Source organism: Chiloscyllium punctatum, chromosome 4 (assembly GCF_047496795.1).
Source record: "Chiloscyllium punctatum isolate Juve2018m chromosome 4, sChiPun1.3, whole genome shotgun sequence".
In the NCBI taxonomy this organism is placed as follows: domain Eukaryota; kingdom Metazoa; phylum Chordata; class Chondrichthyes; order Orectolobiformes; family Hemiscylliidae; genus Chiloscyllium; species Chiloscyllium punctatum.
This window is the reverse complement of record NC_092742.1, coordinates 14,420,311-14,441,822: the sequence shown is the minus strand read 5'-3', so window position 1 is coordinate 14,441,822 and position 21,512 is coordinate 14,420,311. Positions and strand designations below refer to the sequence as shown.

General features: G+C 41.9%; 1 protein-coding gene across 6 annotated transcripts in view; it reads right to left on the bottom strand.

Moving 5' to 3' along the window:
- Positions 1–2,427: 2,427 nt before the first annotated feature.
- The window catches only part of LOC140476087 (centrosomal protein of 128 kDa-like), a 416,326-nt gene continuing 397,241 nt past the window's right edge, over positions 2,428–21,512 (bottom strand). For all 6 annotated transcript variants that reach the window (XM_072568114.1, XM_072568117.1, XM_072568115.1 and 3 more), the window contains 3 exons: positions 16,374–16,487; positions 8,901–9,009; positions 2,428–7,408 (listed from right to left, as the gene is read on the bottom strand). In XM_072568114.1, coding sequence (XP_072424215.1) covers positions 7,287–7,408; positions 8,901–9,009; positions 16,374–16,487 — 345 coding nt within the window. In that variant the 3' untranslated portion in view covers positions 2,428–7,286. The remainder of the gene's footprint in view (positions 7,409–8,900; positions 9,010–16,373; positions 16,488–21,512) is intronic.

Genomic DNA, 21,512 nt, shown 5'->3' with positions numbered 1-21,512 from the left:
TGGTTACCTGATCTAGCCTACATGTGACTCTAGGCCTATAGAGGAATGTGGTTGACTTTAACTGCCCTCTGCCTAGTAAGACATTCAGTTCAAAGGCAATTAGGGGCAGATAACAATTGCTAGACCTGCCAGTGATGCCCTACATACATCCTGTGCAAGAATTGTAAGAAGTGGAAATCATCTCTAGAAACTTGCACAAAATAATCAGTGAGAAATGTAAGAACTCCACACCCTTCCCGCTAATAACACACTTAGAGGAACAAAGAGCAACAGGGGCCAGGCAAGTTTGACTGGGGTCAAGGACTAGGTTCTCTTCTGTGTGACACCAGGGACTCACTCAATGTGTCTATTGAGTTTATTCCATTGTATGTAATTTATGGCACCATGTGCAGGGGCCTCTGAATCCAACTAAGAAGAGGCTTCTAGAACAGGAGGAGGAAATCTCCATATTAGACAACAAAACAAGAGATCAGGCAGTGACTTATACCGGCCTGTGATATATAGGTTGTTCTGTTATAATGCACGTTTCACCATCACGAATCGGCTATAATGCAATTATCAAATTGAGGACGTTGCTTGGATAATGCAAACTTTCTACTGAACGGGCATAGAGATTTTATATAGCATTTTTCCATTCTGTGCATTTCCATAGCATGATTTTCCGTAGCAATTTTCCATAGTGCAATTTTCTGTCGCGATTTTTCATCCCGTGATTTTCCATAGCGGTTATCCAGTCTGATTTTCTATAAATGTTTTCCAAAGCACAATTTTCTATAGTGGTTTTCCATAGCATGATTTTCTATAGTGGTTGTCCATGACGTGATTTTCCATAGCATGATTTTCCATAGCAGTTGTCCACAGTGTGATATTCTATAGCAGTTTTCCACAGTGTGATATTTTATAGTGCAAGGGTGCAGAGGAACACAACTGCCGCATTATTAGCAGATTGACTTGTAGCCTTAATATACTTGGAAATCTCCCAATCAGCGATGATAAAACAGGGAGACAAATATGCTAGGGCCTGAACATTTCAGCCAGGAGATCAGGTGTTAGTGGTCCTGCCTCAAAAGCCCAGTTCAATGACCTGCCCACAGCGGCAAAGCAGCTCAGGGTAGTGAACTGCCCCACTGAGACCCCAGACAGTGGCAAAAAGAGGCTATGTCACGCCAACTTGACAAAGCCAAACCACCATCAAGAAATGGACAAGTGGGTAACAGTCTGTCCTATTGCCTTAGAGGATGAGGGTAGCCCTGGGGACAACTGGAGGAAGACATGGCAGAGACCCACATTGATACTAACCAATACAGAAATACTTTCAAAGTTAGATTCCTTACTCACCCATCTAAGCGCAGCACAGACTTGCTGATGCTGTTCACTGCATTTAAAAAGTTTAAGCAGGAGAAATGCCAAGCTCCACCACCCTCATTCCACATGATGTGGATGTGATAGAGGCTCCTCCCATGAGGCAACCTCTCTATTTTCTACACCCAGTAAAATTCCCCCAGGTTCCAGAGGCAATTAAATACATGTTGAAGCACCAACTCAGAGTTTAGCAGCAGTAGCTGAGCTCCCTGGTAAGCTCAGGTGGACATCTCCACAAGCTTTTTTTATTCATTCACAGGAAGAGGACATCACTGGTTAGGCCAGCATACATTGCCCATCCCTAAATGCCCTGTTGGTAGGTAAGAATCAACCACAATGCTGTGGATCTGGAGTCACATGCAGGCCAGACTAGGTAAAGATGGCAGCTTCCCTTCCCTAATGCGCATGAGTGAATCACATAGATTTTTTTGACGAATGACAATGGATTCATAGTCATGGTTAGACTCTTAATTCCAGATATTTATTGGATTCAATTTCACCATCTGTTGTGGCAGGATTTGAACCCGGGTTCTCACAACATTGGCTGGATCTCTGGATTAACAGTCTCCCCCTCCTACAATGACTGTAGCTGATTTCTATCCAATACCTCAGCTGGAAGATTGCATAGCTAGGGTAATTAATACACCCTACATCAAAAAGATAGATGTACTCAAAGGATACTGGCAGATCCACTTGACTGCCCCTTCCAGTGTTCGCCTGTCCCAGAAGGGGAAACATCCTTTCAGCTTCAAATGTCAAGGGTCAATGTCAGATTCAATAAGCTCTTCTAGACTCCAAACCTGAGAAGTGAAACCAAAGCCCAGAGGCTACAGGAAAGGTTATGTGCATGTTCAAACTGATGGAATCAGAAGAAATGCTTTCAGACAAACCTTTGCTGCATATGACAAGTATTATACCTGACTTGGAAATGCTGGATGCAGGTGCTGGGTAACAAAGTAACCAGTTGTTAACATGGTCCATCCATCTGTGAAATGAGCTGATCATTCCCTACCCTTTACTGCGCAGATGAAGATCCTTTGGGAAATGAACAGGTTTCTTCAGTCATTAAAGTTGTAAATACAGCATTTATTAAAATTCTTTACATCTTATTCATTTCTTTAAAAATCAGTATTCCAACAATCACTAAATCAATCTGCACAGTGATTTTATTCAAACAGCAAGTCAAATATGCTTTAAATAACCTGAGTGGCAAATTACAGCTCAATCCAAGTAAATCCATAACAAATTAAATACTGGGAGCAGGATGTCCGATTAATTTCAGGTGGGAAATAAAAGTTTTATTTTCTGTGCACCTTGACTCTTCAAATTCTACAAAGATTAAATACTTTGTCATGTAAAATGCAAGTTATGGTGTCAGTAAATAAATAGGTTTTTAAATTTATATGGTATCTAATCACGTGAAGATATCTCAAAGCACAAAACACACAGGATTATGCAAAATACAATTGGGAAGATGTCACCTCCATGACACTATGCCGTTATATTTTCAAGAGACATTAGTTGAGGCCTGAATTCTGACCGAGCTTGGAAATAGCTCCTCCTCAAAACGTATCAGAGGGATCACTAATGTCTATCTGGTCCACCAGAATAGGCAGCTCAGACCTCAGTTTGACAACTCACTAGATGGGTGAACATACGTGAAACACTGCCACACTGAGTATTTTACATCTTGGCTCTGCACATCTGGTGCTGTAATGTGGTACTGCCAGAGAGAATGGCAACAAATGTCTCTTCAGAACATGGGTGGCCACAGAGCCAGCGCTCAGCAGCAACACTTGCCAACAATCTTGCATTAGGATTGCACACAGAATTAGACAGTGTGTAAAATGCTGGCCAGTACACATGGACTAATCAATTTACAGCACAGGACGAGGCCAAATATGACTCAGATTAATTTGCTCTCAAGCGTGCACCACTACAGCCAGCAAGACTGTATAAAGTCAGGACGTGGAGGTGTTGGACTGGGGTGGACAAAGTCAGAAGTCACACAACACCAGGTTATAGTTCAACAGATCTATTTGAAATCGCAAGCTTTCTGAGCCCTGCTCATTCATAAGGTGAAGTGCATTTCACCTGATGAAGGAGCAGCACTCTGAAAGCTTGTGATTTCAAATAAACCTGTTGGACTCTAATTTGGTGTTGTGTGACTTTTAACTGTATAAAGTACTGACTTTAAACAACAACTTCAGGAAGTGTTGTGAGTAAAGCATTTTGAGGCTTTCTGACTGGTGAGAAAATTACTCATTGAGGCTGGTGAAATGAAGCATTGGGAAGAAATTACCTCTTGGGCATTTTTGGCTTGAATGACAATGTAAGCATGATATTCAAGTACTTACAGGACCATTACGAAGCCTAATTAATGGAAGTGGGAAGTGGGTTTTTGGCAAATTAGTTAATCCTCTAAATGACTGTGAACACTGTGAGAATGGATAATCATTTTATGTATTAGGACTGGAAATTTTGGAAAATGATAGCTGCTGATTTTGTCCACTGCTTGACAGTATTAGTATGATGTATTTAATATATTGAAAAGTCTTTGCTGGGATGAGATGGACAGTAATTAGGAATCAGCTGTAGGCTTAAAACACACCTTTACATTAAATAAAACAGTATATCTTATTTTGCTAAAGCTCTCCAATAGTAAATGACAGACGAATAAGGCATCCCAGCTGATTTGGAACGAAATAAGTGATGCTCCATCAGAGCCATTGGCTCAGCAAAAATCTGTAGTTTGCCTACCTGAGGATATTGTGTAAGGAAGACGCTGATTGTGCAAAGGAAGTCAGTCAATCATTCAAATTCAGTATTGTACAAGGCACTTCAACGATCAATGGAATTCCAAAGAGTGGCCTCAATTTCTGTAGGCCAGCTCCAAACATCCTGTTTCTTAATATCAGGGTTGTGAAAAATGCTTGTTCTCCTCATGATTTGGAGATGGCGGTGTTGGACTGGGGTGTACAAAGTTAAAATCACACAACACCAGGTTATAGTCCAACAGGTTTAATTGGAAGCACTAGCTTTCGGAGTGCTGCTCCTTCATCCTGTTGGACTATAACCTGATGTTGTGTGACTTTTAACTTGATTCTCTTCAAATTTCTTCAGACATTTGGTGCACGCAGCAGTTGAACACTTTCTCCCCGCCCCACAATTTCTGCAGTTTTTAGTATGTTTCCCCAGTGGGGCATTTAAGTGCAAGGTTTCTGAAGAACCGCATGAGACTCAACCGCCTCTTTACACTCAGTGCAGTGTGACAGATAGTCTTCGAAGCAGTTAAATCAACCGAAATGGATACAAGAAATACAACTTCTGAGATGTATCGGATCTTGTACACAGAATGACTTTGGCATTCTATGAACTGCAAGATCATCATCTTCGGAAATTGACAATAGCCGCCATGATTTTTGGCCATCAGTCTGAAGCAGAGCAACGTTTCTCCACGGACCTTCGGAAATAAGGTCCCACCTGATGACTGATGAGAGGATCAACTAACAGGTTAATAAGGCCTGAAGACATAAATGCCTGACCTTTCTACAATTCAGAACAATGTGCAGAATGGCTGGACCTCATCCATGAGGGCTGTGTCTGGATGGTATAAGTTGGCATGGTCAAAGCTAGCACTTACAGCACTTTGTTGAACCAAATAGGAAGATTACAGGAGAAGGAGAAGGAACAAGATCTTACCTCTGCTAAAGACCATACTGAATTTCATGCACCTAATATAGGCAACTTTCACAGACCCTCACCTGCCTAATCTTACTAGACAATGCAAAGCTAAATAAGGGTCTGAGTTTGACTGCAGGCTTTTCAACCCGACATCAGGTCCACATGGAATCTGAACCCAACTTTCCAGTGCAATACCCAATAGTCCAATCTTCCTGAATGTGCCCTCAGAGATGCAGAAACACAAATCAAGAGGCCCAGAGGTAATCCTGTATATCAGAGCATAAGCAAACTCTTCCACAAGTATCAGCATGGACTGAGAGTGTGGCCTTGCCTGCTAACCTGCTCCAACAGCAGCCCGTAGCAGGGAAGCTGCCCCAACTGAGTTTGTAGTCTCAGCATGCACTCCAGATCTAACCTCCCACTGTGTAGAAATGTCTTTTCTTCATATAACCTTTCATTCTTTAGCCAACTTCTACTAATACAAACAGTTTCTCTCTACCTACTTTCTGTCCAGATCTCATATGATTTGGAACACATCTATCAAAGAACCCCTCAACCGTCCAGGAGAACAGCCCCAGCTCCTCCAAATGAAGTCCCTCATCTTTGTAACAATTCTTGTAAATCTCTTCTCCACCCTCTCCTACACTGTCAAATCCTTCCTAAAGCATGATAGCTAGAATTGGATGTGTTAGTTGGTTGCGGAAGCAGTTTTTAAATAAAGTTCCACTGCAACTTTTCTTACTTTTGTACTTTATGGATAATCTCTGAAGAGAAGGGAGTTGTTGGGGGATGGGGGTGAGCATTATTGAGCTACAGCACAGCATGGCTATTATCACATGTGTTTGTGCAGTAGTCTTGGACCCAAGTCAGCTCCATGAGGGAGCTGTCCCAATGCAGCTTTCTCCCCATTTCGAGGCCCCATGCACTTCCAAGGCTGTCTCCATGAGACTGTGAAAATCAGGCTTATAGTATGCCCATCTGCTCCCACCACAACATTCACTTTTGTTTCAAAAATAGCAACCAAACCCTTTCAGGTTTGGAGGGTTCAGGACAGAAGAAAATTTGTGAGGTGTTACCTCAATGAATTGCAAAGCCAATATTTTTAGAGAGAAAAAACCCCAAAAGAAATGCAGATGCTAGACAGCTGAAACAAAAACAGAAATTGCTGGAAAATCTCAGCAGGTCTGGCAGCACCTGTGGAGAGAAATCAGTGTTAATGTTTTGGGTCCTGTGACCCTTGCTCAGAACAAGAAACGTTAATTCTAATTTCTCTCCACGGGTACTGCCAGACCTGCTGAGATTTTCCAGCAATTTCTGTCTTTTTAAAATTAGAAGTCTAACAAAAAACTTCCTCTGTGGGCTTCTGACAAATGAACAAGAGTGGGGCATTGGGAAATGGCTGATACTCTTACAGTCAGTTGTGGTTCTGCCCCATCTCCATTTTGTTTATGCCGGGGACATAACTGAGCAAAACTTTCATTTACTTAAGGGTTTTAGAATTGTCTGTGTTTCAGTAAAGCTGAATGCCTGAAAGAGAATAGGATAACAGCAGATGAGTGGAGGGCACCTCTTCGTCACAGGATTGACGGATGCCCCAAGTTGCAGCTTCATTAAGGGAAGTTGTCAAAATAATGGCCCTCCTCACAAAAAAAGAGCAGATACAGAGAGAGACAAGGGCGTCATTCTGTCCTTCCAGCCTAGAACTTCACTGCAGCTCCTTATGTTATCTTCAATGAGACAGATTTAATGCTGAAGAACAGACCCTTCTCACACATTACCTCTGCTTTTAAATTGCTCTAACGGATCATTTTTAAAGCTTCCTTGAATATCTGAAACCAAGAACCTCTGGCCATTACCGAGCTAACACCCTCCTCCATGAACTGCATTGGATGGAACCAATGCAAATGTAGGGTTTTACATTTTCAAAAAAATATATATTCGTTCATGGGATGTGGGTGTTGCTGGCTAAGACAGCAATTATTGCCCATCAGTAATAATCTCTAATAAATTGTACTGTTTCCAATATTAATTTCAGCACACACTTCTGGTGTTGGTAAATACAAAGAAAATAAATTGAAAAGACTGTTTTTAAAGGCACTCGGACTGCCTGCTGCTGTCTCGTATATAATGGATGGGAACACATTTCAGTAAATGCTCTCAGCCACCCTGCTTGATACAAGGTAAGCTGACATCCATTAAAGCTGCTGGAAAAACACACAAAGTCACTCGGACATTACGGCCTAATACTTGTCTTTTTCTGCAGGAGACTTTCTTCCATTAGCAACCCTGCTGAGCACTTGTCCTTGGCTTGCATCTTCCTTTCTGAAAGGCAGATTTCTGCATCTGCTGCTGTCATCTGGTGCTGCAAGAAATGAGAATTACAACAAGCTAAGTGATATTCCTGCAGAAAGGAGTTAATGACACTGACATCCTTCACCCTCCACTTAATAATGCTTTTTTTTGAGCTGTATTTTGGAGGGGAAGGGTATCTTGGTCATCCTGAATGTGCCTACTCAGTGTAGCAAAGAGTCAGGAAACACCCATGTACCCTTCAAGATGTTCATAACTGTATAGCAATATGACCAAAGAGTGGTTATTTGGATTAAAAACACGCACTTTCTCTCGTTTAGATTACTTAGTGTGGAAACAGGCCCTTCAGCCCAACAAGTCCACACTGACCCTCCGAAGAGCAACCCACCCAAAGCCATTCCCCTACATTTACCCCTTCATCTAACACTGCAGGCAATTTAGCGTGACCAATTCACCTAATCTGCACATCTTTGGACTGTGGGAGGAAACCAGAGCACCCGGAGGAAACCCACGCAGACACAGGGAGAATGTGCAAACTCCACATAGACAGTTGCCCGATGCAAGGATTGAACCCGGGTCCCGGGCGCTGTGAGGCAGCAGTGCTAACCACTGTGCCACCATGATGAGGAACTGCCGGTGTTGGACTGGGGTGGACGAAATTAAAGATCACACAACACCAGGTTATAGTCCAACAGGTTTAATTGGAAGCACTAGCTTTCAAAGTGCTGCTCCTTCATCAGGTAGGTTATGAGACGGGATCATAAGACACAGAATTTATAGCACAAGATCATTGTGTCATGCAACTGATACGATATATTGAACAAACCTAGATTGTTGTTAAGTCTTTCATCTTTTAGAATGGGTTGCAGGCTTCGATTCATTAATATATAAATCCCAGTACTTCTTTCAAGTCACAATCCTGAGGTAACTTAGGGTTTTATAAAAGAAGGTGATATCTCAGCTCAGACAATGAGTTAAACGTGTGAGGTTAGTCTGTCTGTATTCTAATCTTGAGTCAGACTGGTTCTATTTCCAAAGTAGGAATTTATAAAATGTCACATGGATTGACTGTCTGTAGATTGTGTGCTTTTTGAGCAAAATAGAATGTACCTGCAAATACAATTCTGCAAATGCAAATTCACCCTATAGACTTAGGTGTGTGTGCATGCATGTAAGTGAGTGAGAGAGTGTGTGTGTGTGTGTACACGTAGTGTACCTGGGACTTGTGACTCTTCTTCAAACAGTTGTGTGCAGAAACAATGGAAACATGCCCATTGGTACCTCACTGAGATTTCTGTAAAAGTAAAGATAAGTTCTTGCCCCACAGAGCAGAAATGCTTTTGCAAATGTTGTGTTAGGATCGGCAGAATGGCTATCGCTGAAGAAAACCAGTCTTAAACACTCATAAGACTCTTGTCAGCAACTTTGTAATTAGAGATATTAATCATTACAGAAACACTGACCATTACCAAAATCCCACTTTTATCATAATGCTGCACTTGACACATTAGGGTGTGGGTTGAGAGAACCCTGCGTATACTCACAGCCTGTTTTTGGAGTGGAACAGCTAGGAGGAGAACCGTTTTGATTGTATAGTGCAACAGGAAGACTTTCCAACCTCTCCCTCCTTAAGATAGTGTCAGACTCTTCTTCCTGATTATCAGGGAGGGTTATTAAAAACAAAATCAGTTTAAAAACACAAAGTAGTCAACTTCTCTTTCATCAGGAGCTTTTGAGGTTAATATTTATAACCTGTTTCCAGTTTCCCCGAGGAGCTGGTGGCAGTTCTTAATCTTGAACCTCTGATGTTGGCATGCTTTGCAGCAGTAATTTAGTGGCTTGCTAGGTCACCTCAGAGGAAGCCCAAGATGCAGCCATATTGGGGTGGGCCTGGAGTCACAAAGACCAAACAAGACAAGGACCTCAGGTCTCTTTCCCTAAAGGAGGTCAGTAAGCCAGTTTTGTTTTTGTGTTCTGACAACTGTACTTTTACCAATAACAAGATTTTGTTTTCCTATTTCCAGAACTTTAAAAAAAATAGAATTCTCATTTGCAGTAATGGGATTTGAACTGGATTATTAGTCACATATGATAACTACTATCCCACCATAGCCACAATGCATGGCTATTAAAGTACAATTTAAAAGCAGCTGGTAACATAAACGCTTTCACCAAAGATATTCCAGTGTGGAAGATAACTTTATATAATACAAATATTTAGCATTGTGTAATAACACATACAGTACAATGGCACAGTAACTAGAATTTAGGAGATTTGTGCTTGTAACAGTGACATTTAGTATAAAAATGCTCAGATAATGGTTGCTATTTTATACGTTACAGGTTCCCATGGTAACTGACATACTCTAACGAATTGACCTGTATTGTGACCTAAATCAAGTCTCTCTCACGTAAGATATATGCAAAGAGAATGAAACCAGTTTGCCACTGTTTTTCCACAATGCTGGAGAAGGAAACCATTTTTCTTCTTTCTATAAAAAAATTCACTTTTCATCTACCCACTGGTGAATCTATTGTGTACATCTGTGTACATCTATTCAGTATCTCAATCCACACACATTCAGTTTTATCCTCCTTGGATAGGTTACAAGCAGCAGGAGAGTTGAATTCTTGCAGAAGAATTGCAGGCCAGAGAGAGCACAGAATGAAGTAACTTTCATTATCTCACACCCACTCAGAGGAACAGCAGGAATGGGAGTAGGCCATCCAGCTCTTTGAGCCTGCTCTGTTTTTCTATCATGGCTACTTTACCTACTTTATCTCCAAATCCCTTGATATCCTTTCTCTAAAGAGCTCTCCTCACACCTCTCCACAGAAATCAAAATTACACTGGAAGAAATATATAAAGCTGCTCCTGCTTGAGGGCCCTCAAAAAATATTGGAGTTATACAGTCACGTAGGAAGAGATTGGCTATCAAAGGAGCTTCACAAGAACATGTCACCAGGGATCCAAGAACACAGGAGGGGTACAGTGAATAGAACAAATGGTCGACAAAAGGTACTGCAGGCCTACAATAGTAAGAATTTTCAACTAACTAATGGGTTTCTTTTGGTAACTTCCTCAATTCTTTTAGAGGTGGAGATGCAAAGTGTTTTTTGTTGTCAAGAGGTTGTTAGTCAGCGGAATTCTCTTCCGTGGAGAGCAGTTGAGGCCGGGTCATTGAATATATTCAAGGCTGAGTTAGATAGATTCTTGACTGACAAGGAGGGTTGAAAGTAGAGTCAAGGCCACAACCAGATCAGCCATGGTCTTATCCAATAGCATAGCCGATCCCGGAGGACCAATGGCCCAGTCCTGTTCCAAATTCCTATGCTGTAGCATTGAGCTGTAGATCTCAGTAGTACCTACATCCAGCCTTGCTCTGTTCTGAGTTGGTGACAACTGTGGTTGTAATTGCATTCAAAGGAGTTGGAGGAGGTTTGTATTTTATACTCTCTCTCTTGGCAGGATTGGAGCTTTAGGGGAATTTAATTAGGTGGGAGGGTAGTAAATGGGGAGCCACTTATTTCCTGCCTCTGCAGGTAGATCCACAGACCACCTTCCCACACACTGCCAGTTGAGGCACCTAAGGAGAAAATAATTCCCAATGAAGGGCCTCTTCACACCAGCCCTGGTATTAACCCAGCGACAGGTTGGTTTATCAGTGTGGGGACTACACCATGCAAACCTGCATGGGTTGCTATGGCCTGCTGACTAGGGTTCCTTGTTCAAAGACACTCTGTGGGATATAGATTTGGGAAAATAAGAGGGTGTCATTGATGGTCAGGCTCCTGCCCTTGCAGTTGATTCCCCATAATCCCCAAAGATGTGAAACACCCTTTGCCATCTCGCAATGATCCAATGAGCGTCATTCTGGTGCCAATCTCCATCTCCCAGATGCTGCAGCTGTGTGAAAGAGTCACAGGACTCTGATTTGCCAGCAGCTCAGTGGGGGGGACTTTCTAGCTCCAGAAGTCCAGGTCCAATGGTAGACCCACTGGTGACTTCTCAATTGTTTGGCCAGGATTAATACTGGGGATATTAATACTGGACTTCACCTTGGACCGGAACTGTGAACCTTAGCCTCCAGACCATCCGTCAATCGAGGAGTCCCCAATGTGCTGGAGGGTGTGAGGCTCATTGTTTTCTTTTCCTTCCTTTTATTATTTATTAGATGTTCATAGTTCATAGAACATAGAACATTACAGCACAGTACAGGCCCTTCGGCCCTCGATGTTGCGCCGCCCTATCATACTAACCTGAAGCCCATCCCACCTACACTATTCCATGTACATCCATATGCTTGTCCAATGATGACTTAAGTGCACTTAAACTTGGCGAATCTACTACCGTTGCAGGCAAAGCATTCCATACCCTTACTACTCTCTGAGTTCAGTCTTTTATTTTTCCTTCCTTTTCCATCTTTTATTATTACTCAACAAATGTTCATATTTACACAAATTGCTACTGTTGAGTCTTCTCTTAATGATATTTAACCGAACCTGAGAAGAACTTCTTGGATACACCCAGTGATCCAACACAGCAGCTCCAACGACACTCTCAGGAAGCAGGATGCCATCCACAATAAAGCAGCCTGCTTGAGTGACCCCCAAATCTATCACCTTAAAGAATGCCTGTAACCATCCACACACAATGGCAGCAGTGTGCAGTCACCACCAGATGCACGGCAGCAACTTGCAAAGGTTCCTTCAACAGCACCCTCCAAACGTGTAACCACTGCCACCTAGAAGTGCAGGGACAGCAGACAAAGGGCCCTCACCACCTGCCAACTCCCTTTCAAGCCACACACAGTTCTGAATTGGAACCGTATCATCATTCGTTCACTGTTGCTCCCTCAAAATCCTGGACCTCTCTCCCTCACAGCTTTGAGGGTGTACCTATACCACATAGACTGCAGCAGTTTACGAAGAAAATAGGGTATCTCACCAACACTGCCTCAAAGGTAATTAGAGATCATGCTGGCTACGGTGGTGATGCCCCTATCTCAAAGCGAACACGATAGGCTGGGAAATGGAGGCTAAAACTAGAAAGAGAGAGAAATTCTTAACAGTCTTTTCAGTCAGGAGCTGTAATTTATTGTCCTCCAAATTTAAGAAGCAGTGTTAAGCAATTTTGGTAGTTGGTTTTATTCAGAAATGTTGCCAGTTTGCTTAGGTATTTGGACTTGGAAAACAATATTGTTTACTTTCCCCTCTTATTAGAGACTGTTACACAGCTTGTGACTGAGTGGTGAAAGAAACAATGTGACATGTGACCCATCATGGGTCAAATAGTGAGATATAATGAATAAGCTTGATTTATTTCCTGCTTAGTACAGAAGCTTTGAATTGAATGCTTCTGCAGATAATCTGCCCAGAAAATGTTAAACCATTTAGATTCTCCTACAAACAAAGGCACTGTGATTGTCTTACTTAGTAACACTGTAGAAAGTAGGCTGATTATCGTACATTGGAACTTCAATTCCCTGGCACTGCATGGATCAGATCAACTGCTAAATAGGCAAAGGTTCATCAAAAGGAAGTGAAACAAGTCGTCACCATCACTAGAATAAGCAAATTTATAAGAGATGGCAATACTACGGGAGAAAATTGAGGGTCAATGTCTGAGAGAGTCACCGTCACTTACTTGTCAATCTTGGTTTGACGGTAACACTCTGAATGAGAAGGGGATAGGTTCAAGTCTCACTGCAGATATTTTGCTACGCTGACAGAAATGTCTTCATTTGGAAAAGCAATTAAATACCAGTCCTGCCTGCTCTCTCTGAGGAACATAAAGGTTCTGCAGTACTGTTCAGAACAAGGGAGATCTCAAGGGAACATTGCTCCCCTCCCCACACCACCCCACTTCAGTGGCTTATTTGTATAGGTTTGCTCTCTGCATGGCTGAGCTATTTTCTGTGGTTACCAGCTTTTATTAACACTTCTTATTTATATTTAGCTCTTCTCCATTCTCGTTAGCACTCCCTTTTTCATTTGCTCTGGGCATGCTCATCATCTGTTCTACCTGACCCTTCTGCCCTGACGGCAACAGCATAAAAACTGTCATTTTCTAGCCTCTTCAAATTCTGATAAAGAGCAATACTGAACTCTGTTACCTATGTTCCTCTTGCACTTTCTGTTTTTAAATCGCTAGCATCCATAGTACTGTACTTTGCTTCTTTTCAGGAATTCAGTACTAATTTCTCAACCTTTACAGCTGAGGTGCCTCATTCTTGTCAATCGTTTCTGTACACTTTCCAGTGCCTTTACATCCTTCCAAAGGGCAACATGCAGAACTCAATGCAATACTTCAGCTCAGGCCAAATTGTTGTCTTATGCAGCTTTAACATTAATCTGTACAAGAACAAGGAGTTGAGTGGTGCTGGAAAAGCACAGCAGGTCAGGCAACATCTGAGGAGCAGGGAAATCAATGTTTCGGGCAAAAGCCCTTCATCAGGACTCGGGCTTTTGGCTGAAACGTCGATTTTCCTGCTCCTCGGATGCTGCCTGACCTGCTGTGCTTTTCTAGCACCACTCGAATCTAAACTCTGGTTTCCAGCAACTGCAGTATCCATTTCTGCCTCCTTGTTCTTGTACTCTACGCCTCTGCAAATAAAGGCAGCAGATACATGGGACCACCACCAACTGCAAGTTCCCTTCCAACTACTCACCATGCTGATTTGGAAATAAAATGTCATTCCTTCACAGTCTTACGCTTTATTAACCACTCTCCCAACCTGCCCTGCACCTTCAAGGACTTCTGCACATGTACACCCAAGTCCTTTGTATTTGTCATACTCGTTATAGTGTCGCTCCATGTTTTTCCTATCAAACCAAATCACTTTACATTTCTCTGCATTAAACTCCACCTGCCACTTAATCTACCAACTTGCCATTTTGAAATTCCACCTTCTCACAGTTTATAAGCTTCCAATTTTTGTATTGTCTGTAAACTTTGGAATTGTGCTGTGTACTCCAAGGTCTAGGTAATTTATATATCAGAAAAAGTAAGGATACCACACTGACCCCGGGGGAACTCCACTGCAAACCATTAACCAGCCTGAAAAACATCCATTAACCACCACTCTGCTTCTTGTAAATCAGCCAATTCTGTATCGGAATTGGCCTATGAAAGTCCACATCTCTCCAGAAACAGAAATAAAGTGTTTTTCCGTTGACCATGAAATTCTTTGCTGAAGAATTAATAGAACCATAGAAATTGACAACACTGAAGGCGGTCATCATGCCAGTCTCTATCATATCCAGCCTGAACTCACTTTCAGCTCTTGATCTGTAGCCTTATAGATTACAGCGATTCGAATATCCAACTTGCCAGTTTGCTTTGAATCACATGGAGTTTTACTTTTCTGAACATACTACATGTGATAATTTGTCAAAAGCCCTGAGAAAGTCCACGTAGACTACATGAAATGCACCGTTTTCATTCAGCCTCCTTGTTAACACCTCAAAAAATTCAATCAGATTACTTAAACATGACCTAGCCTCAATAAATTCATGCAAACTTTCCTCAACTAATTCATACCATATAAAAGGACTATTAATGCAGTCTCTGAGAAACTTTTCCATGATTTGCCTACCAGTGACTGACTGGCTGCAATTATTTGGTCTACCTCTTTCTCCCTTCTATTAGTTCAGAAGACATTCCATGCAGGCCTGTCAACCAATTCGCTTTGTAAGGCACTAAAACCTTTAACACTTGCTCTCACCCTGTTTACCCCATCCAATAATTCATACTTCTTCTAATTTACAAAGTCTTCTATCTCCCTCTTTTGTACCTTCGACACACTCCAAGAGGCCCAGATTTTCACTCCTGAGGCAGATGTAGCAACTGTCAAGAAATGTTGTGGCTCATCCCATTCGACTCAGGAGAAAGTATTGCTGATTGAGGAGGTCTTCAATTAGATGCCTTGTTTGTTAAGTAGTATGTCCTCCAGCCGTCATCCATCACATCCCCCACACACTCCACAGGCCCATCTATTCCTATATCTCTAATGGTCTCTCATACGTTTAATACCATCCCATTTCGCACCTACACGCAATATGTCCCTCATATACACCATGCCAACTTCATGCCGAATTACACCCTTTGCACTTACACCCTCCATGTCAACTGACCCACTATCCACCATATGCAGACCTCAGGAACCATGTTCAGATGAAGTTCTAAATATCTATCATAGCCTTCACTATCTTAAGAAAAATGCTTGCTCTCATGATAGGCCTTTCAAAACATGTAAATACCCTCAAGTTCATCACTCCTTATAAAAACAGACCACATAAACCCATCAATCAAGACATCTAAATCATCCAGCTGTCAATGAAACTGTGAACTTAAGATCTCCCACTGAGATAGTGACAGGTTGAAAGTAGCCAAATGTTAATAACGGTAAAATGATAACCTTTGAGGTAATGCAATTCTACAAGCAGTTATCTAAACAGTGAGCCCAGATTTTTCAACCCTCACTAGCATAGGCAGGTTGTTTATTTTTGAAAGGGCTGGGGCTTTAAATGATTTGAGAGCTTGAAACAGTTCTACAAGACCTTATCTGCCCATCAAGAGAACCACTAGAACTACCCTAAAAATTCATAACTCCATCAATTCATAACTTCATAATTAAGACCCTTGCAGCAAATGGGTGAGGGTCTTTTGGATCTGCGCACTGCAGGCCATTTTTAAAGGAATGGGCCTTTATGTTTTCTTGATCGTCCCAACTCTCTTCATTTTTGTTTAATCCTACAAATGAGCTCATTCGTTTCCAGATTCAATTCTGACACCTGAACCATTAACCTATCTTTTCCTCTTGCATACCCTCACAAGTTGCTATTGATTCTCAGCATTTTCCTCTTTCATTTTTAGTACTGACCTCAACTGAGCTGGGAAGGTGACTCAATGTTAGAACATTTATTCTTTGAATAAAATCCTTGCATTAAAGGCTCCTGAACTGAATTACACAAAAAGACATATCACTATAAATGGAATGCAAATCCTGCCTTACCTGGTATTTTCGAATCTTCCTTGTTGAATCTCGCAGCTGCTGCTGCAGGGAAGTCACTATCTCTTTGTATTTGGAGTATCTTTCTTCTATCATCTCTCGGTGACGCTGGGAATCCTTCAAAACAGAACATTTTCATGGGGAGGGTAAACAGCATTAAGGTACAGAAATATCCTAGCCACAGTGGGAAGAAAATTCTGAGATATCAAATTAAAATTTATTTTAACATGCTGCACAGTAAGGTGAGGAAGTAGTTTTGAAATCGGCTCATTTTTGTACCGATGAAATACGCTCAGTTTAGGCATGGTCAGAAGAAGAAAAATATGGCAGCAACAAGCAAAAATGCTGAAGCACAAAGCAGGTCTGTAAGTGACGGTAAAGAGAAAAGACAAGCAAATGTTTTGAGTAGAGGTTCTGTGGCGGAAAATCCTGGGAGATGCAATGCTGACAGCCTAGGTGCCCTCCAGTTCATCCTCTCTCCTCCCCCCCCCCCCCCCCCCCCAGGAAGAAACATAAGACTTAGGAGGAGTAGACCATTGTGCCTGCTCCCCCATTTACTAAGATTCTGGCCAACTGGTCGTGGTCTCAACCTCATCTTCATTCTATCTAACTCAGCCTTGAATCAATTCAGTGATTGTTTTATGAGGATAAAAAGTCCAAATACCAATAACCCCCAGAGGAAAAAGAATACTCAACTCAGTCTTAAAAAGGAAACTTCTTATTTTTAAGCCATGTTCCTGAATTCTAATCTTCCCCACAAGGGGAAACATCCTCCCAGTATTGACCCAACAAGTTCTCTCAAGATTGGTTTCTGCAAAATGACATCTCATTCATTTAAACCTGAATGGCTATTGCCTCACCCTTCAATCTTTCTTGATAAGAGAAGCCCTTCATTCCAGAAGTAAATCTCCTTCCCTCAACTGCTTCAAGTGCAATTAAATCCTTTACAAATAAGAAGCCAAATCTGTACACAGTCTTTCAGATGCGGTCTCAACAATTTCCTGTACCAATGTAGTATAAGCTTTTTACTCTTGCACTGTATTCTCTTTGTAATAACAGCATCATTCCATTTGTGTTCCTAATCACACATACCTGATCGTAACTTATCGTGATTTATGTACCAGGACACTCAGATCCCTCTGTACAATGTTTGTACAATAGGTTGTGTGGAGCTGATGAGAGGGCATCTCATTAGCATGTGGTAGGTAGGTACTTATCTGATGCCTTCCTGTGATGCTGTGGTAGGAGTGGAAGAAGGAATAATTCATCCAGTGATGTCTGCAATTCAGCTGCTTTCTGGAATTCGCTCCCTGCCTCTCCCCCTCCCGGTCCTGCTTTAACAATGGAACCCACTCCTTTGACTGAGTTATGGTTCAACTTCCCAAAATTTCCTTCTTTGAATGAGTGGTATTATCTCTCTATGAAGTGCCTTGAGGCAATGTCCTGAGGTAGGAAGTAGGGTATGTGTGCTCACTGGAACTTCAGCAGTAGATTACATACTCAGGGCTTTGGGTTGAAATTTGAACTCACCACCTTCTGACCCGAGCGACACAGTTATGCACTGAGCCATAGCTACAGCACTGAGAGTTAACCGCTCCTCGCCAATGTCAAGGCTCAATGAGGAGCATTCAGGAACCTCAGATAAAAGGGTCCCTTCTTCTTTTATAATGATGACCCTTTCCATACTCTTAATCAATTCTGGCTGGATCATTTAATTGGACTAAATGCTTAGGCTGGAAACTGGCAGTTTAACATTTTGTTAAACTAATTTGGCAGGAGTACAAACCTGAATCAGCAATTTTCATGATGCCGCCTAAGGGGATCCTTGTCAGCCTGAAATCACTATCCTCCTGAACGTTTTATCTTTGCACAGACTTACTTTTCCAAGATGTCTTTTAAATTAAATACGAGTTAACCTTGGTATTCCCCTGTTGAAGCCATGCAGAACTGCTTGCTGGCCTCAAACTGAGTAGATGCTATTTTCACACTCACATGCAATCAATACAGTTTATCATTTGTGAGATATTTTACGAGCTATGATCAGCATAAAACTGATGTGGTTTGAGAAAAATATTGATAACAGAAACATATACATCCATAATAACAAGTTAATCTGGCAGAAGGTTATAGAGAAATCTGCCCCATGCACCCCAGTCAATCTTCATGCCATTCAACGTACTGCAATAAATCTCTTCCTTCTTCTCATTTCATATAACTTCTCTTGGGCATTTTGTCTTCTATGCTTTTCCATCTTGCCTCGCTGCTTCTTCAATCTAATGAAGATGAAGATCTATAACCCCTTGCACCAACCCATCCATGCTGACCAAAATAGTTTTGGTTCCAAAGCAGATCTATGCAGAATCATCAGCTGCCATCCTGAAAAAGACCGCTTTATCCCCACTCTCTGCCTGCTGCCAGTCACCCAATCCACTCGGTATCTTGCCCCTAACACCATGGGTGCTTATCTTATTTAGCAACGTTCTGTGCAGCACATTGTGGTTGATTTGATTTGATTTGATTGATTAATTGTCATGCGTACCTCAGTACATTCTTAGACACTGATGACTATAAGTACTACTACAAAAAACAGATCTATTGGAAGGCCAGTTACCACAGTGCTTCATGCAGATGGTGGGACACAAAATCAAGGCCTCCATTTGCCTCTTTGTGTGGATGTAAGGAATCCTGTGGCATTATTTGAAGATCAGAGGATTTGTTCTAGAAACTTGGCCAACATCAGCCAACACAGCTAGTACACATTATCTGGACATTCACCTCATTGCTATCAGCTTGCTGTATGTAACCTTTCATTGATTTACAATTAGATTTATTGTCACATGTATATAAAAACACAGCGAAAAGTGTTTTCCGTGTGCAAATCGCAAAGTATCACCGTGCTTCCAGCATCATTTTGAAAAACTGAATATAATGCAAGGCATTACAGCAATAGAGTTCATCGCGCCCTCTGCCACTCCTCGGTTCACCCCACTGTTAAGAGACAGAGTTCACAGAAAAACTATGAAAAAATTTGCAGAGTGCACATAGTCCCCAATTTATCTGTCAGACAGACTCAGGTTAACAGAAAACATAGACTGGGTTGCAGTCCTTTATTACTTCGAACCACAGGTAAACTATGAACTGTTGTCATGTAACACTGTAACTTCAAACTCTAACCCCTTCTAAAACTTCCCCAAAGCAAACATACAGCCAAACACACAAAAGTTGTGTTGTGGGTGGAGGGGAGGTAAAAGAGAGCAGTTCATTGATCCCAGTCCACAAGGTTTGCTAAGAGTTTGATTGCCTGGATTTTCTGTTCTTCAACCTTTTTTCTCCAGATTGGTTAAACGCCACAGCTAAAAGAACTTCAGGCTTTAGGTCATTTCCTGGAAAGAAAGACATGCAATCTACTCCTTGCAGCAGTCCAAAGGCTTCTACCAATATTCTACACATCCACAAGTTCAGCCACCCCACAGGCAATAGCTCATGTTAGGCTGACTGCCTTTGTCACACACAAATGGTCACAACTCCACAAACCAATCAGTAACCTGTGCCAGCCGAATCTCACTCTGTATACACCAGACAAGCTGGCCTTGTAAAAACGACCTCTCCAACTGCTTTAACTCAGCAACTATGTGCATATGACTTGCAATGAGTTGCAGTAACTTGCTTTTAAAAAGTGCAGCAATACCTTCCACAAACCTTCAGTTTAAAACAATCCTTTCCTACTTCAGTCCGCATTCAAAACTATCGAGATATAAACAAAATATAGTCTTGACATGTACAAAATAAAGACTATTAGTATATTTACTTACACAGGTATACAGGAACAGAGCAGACCATTCAGTTCTTCAGACCTGTTCCACAATGCAATTTGATTATGGCTGATCTTAACCACAGCTACTCCAGCTGAATTCTATAACCATTGATACACCTAAGTGAACAAATATCCTCGCTTCAACAGCTGTTCTGTGCAGTTGGACATGGGTGGAATTAGTAATTCCCACACTGTATACTATCTGTCTGAGTTTGTCCAAGTTCTTCTACAGCTTCCTCACTTCCTCAACACTGCATGCCCCTCCATCTCTCTTCGTTTTATCTGCAAACTTAGCAATAATGTCCTCAGTTCCTTCATCAAGATTGTTAATGTACAATGTAAATAGAGTTATAAAAGTATACAGCATGGAAACAGGCCCTTTGGCCCAACCCATCCATGCTGACCAGAATAGTTTTGGTTCCAAAGCAGATCTATGCAGAATCATCAGCTGCCATCCTGAAAAAGACCGCTTTATCCCCACTCTCTGCCTGCTGCCAGTCACCCAATCCACTCGGTATCTTGCCCCTAACACCATGGGTGCTTATCTTATTTAGCAACGTTCTGTGCAGCACATTGTGGTTGCTTTGATTTGATTTGATTGATTAATTGTCATGCGTACCTCAGTTCAGTGAAACGCTTTGTTTGCCAGCAGTATAGGCAGATCATAGTAAGCAAAGACATACAGATCATAAGGTGAAAAAAAACGGACAGAGACATACAAGTTACTTGGCATAGGGTGTGCACTAGGCAAGATCAGTATGATTTGATGCAAGACAGGCCATCCATCGGAATAGTAATGGCAGGGAGGAACTGTTCTTGAACCTGTTAATATGCATGTTCAAGCTTCTGTATCTTCTGCTTAACAGAAAAGGTTGTCGGAGAGCACTACTGGGGTGTAATGGGTCTTTGATGATGTTGGCAGCCTTTCTGCAGCAATAACAAGTCTAGAGGTTGGCTTCTGTGATGGTCTGCGCTATGCACATAACCTTCTGTGGTTTCTTATGGTCCTGGGCAGAGCAGTTGCTGTACGAGGCCATTATGCACCCAGACAGTATGCTTTCAAATGGTGCATCTGTAAAAATTGGTGAGGGTCTTTATGGACATGCCAAATTTCCTGACCCAGCTGAGGAAGATGAGGCGTTGTTATACCTTCTTGACCGTCACATCTACATGGGAAGTCCGGGAAAGATTGTCGGTTATTATCACTCCTAGGAACTTGACGCTCTCCACCCTCTCAACCTCAGCTCCGTTGTTGTAGATGGAGGTGTGTTTTCCTCCCTTCTTTCCTCTGCTGGTTTTTAAAGGCTTCCCAATAATCTTCACCACAT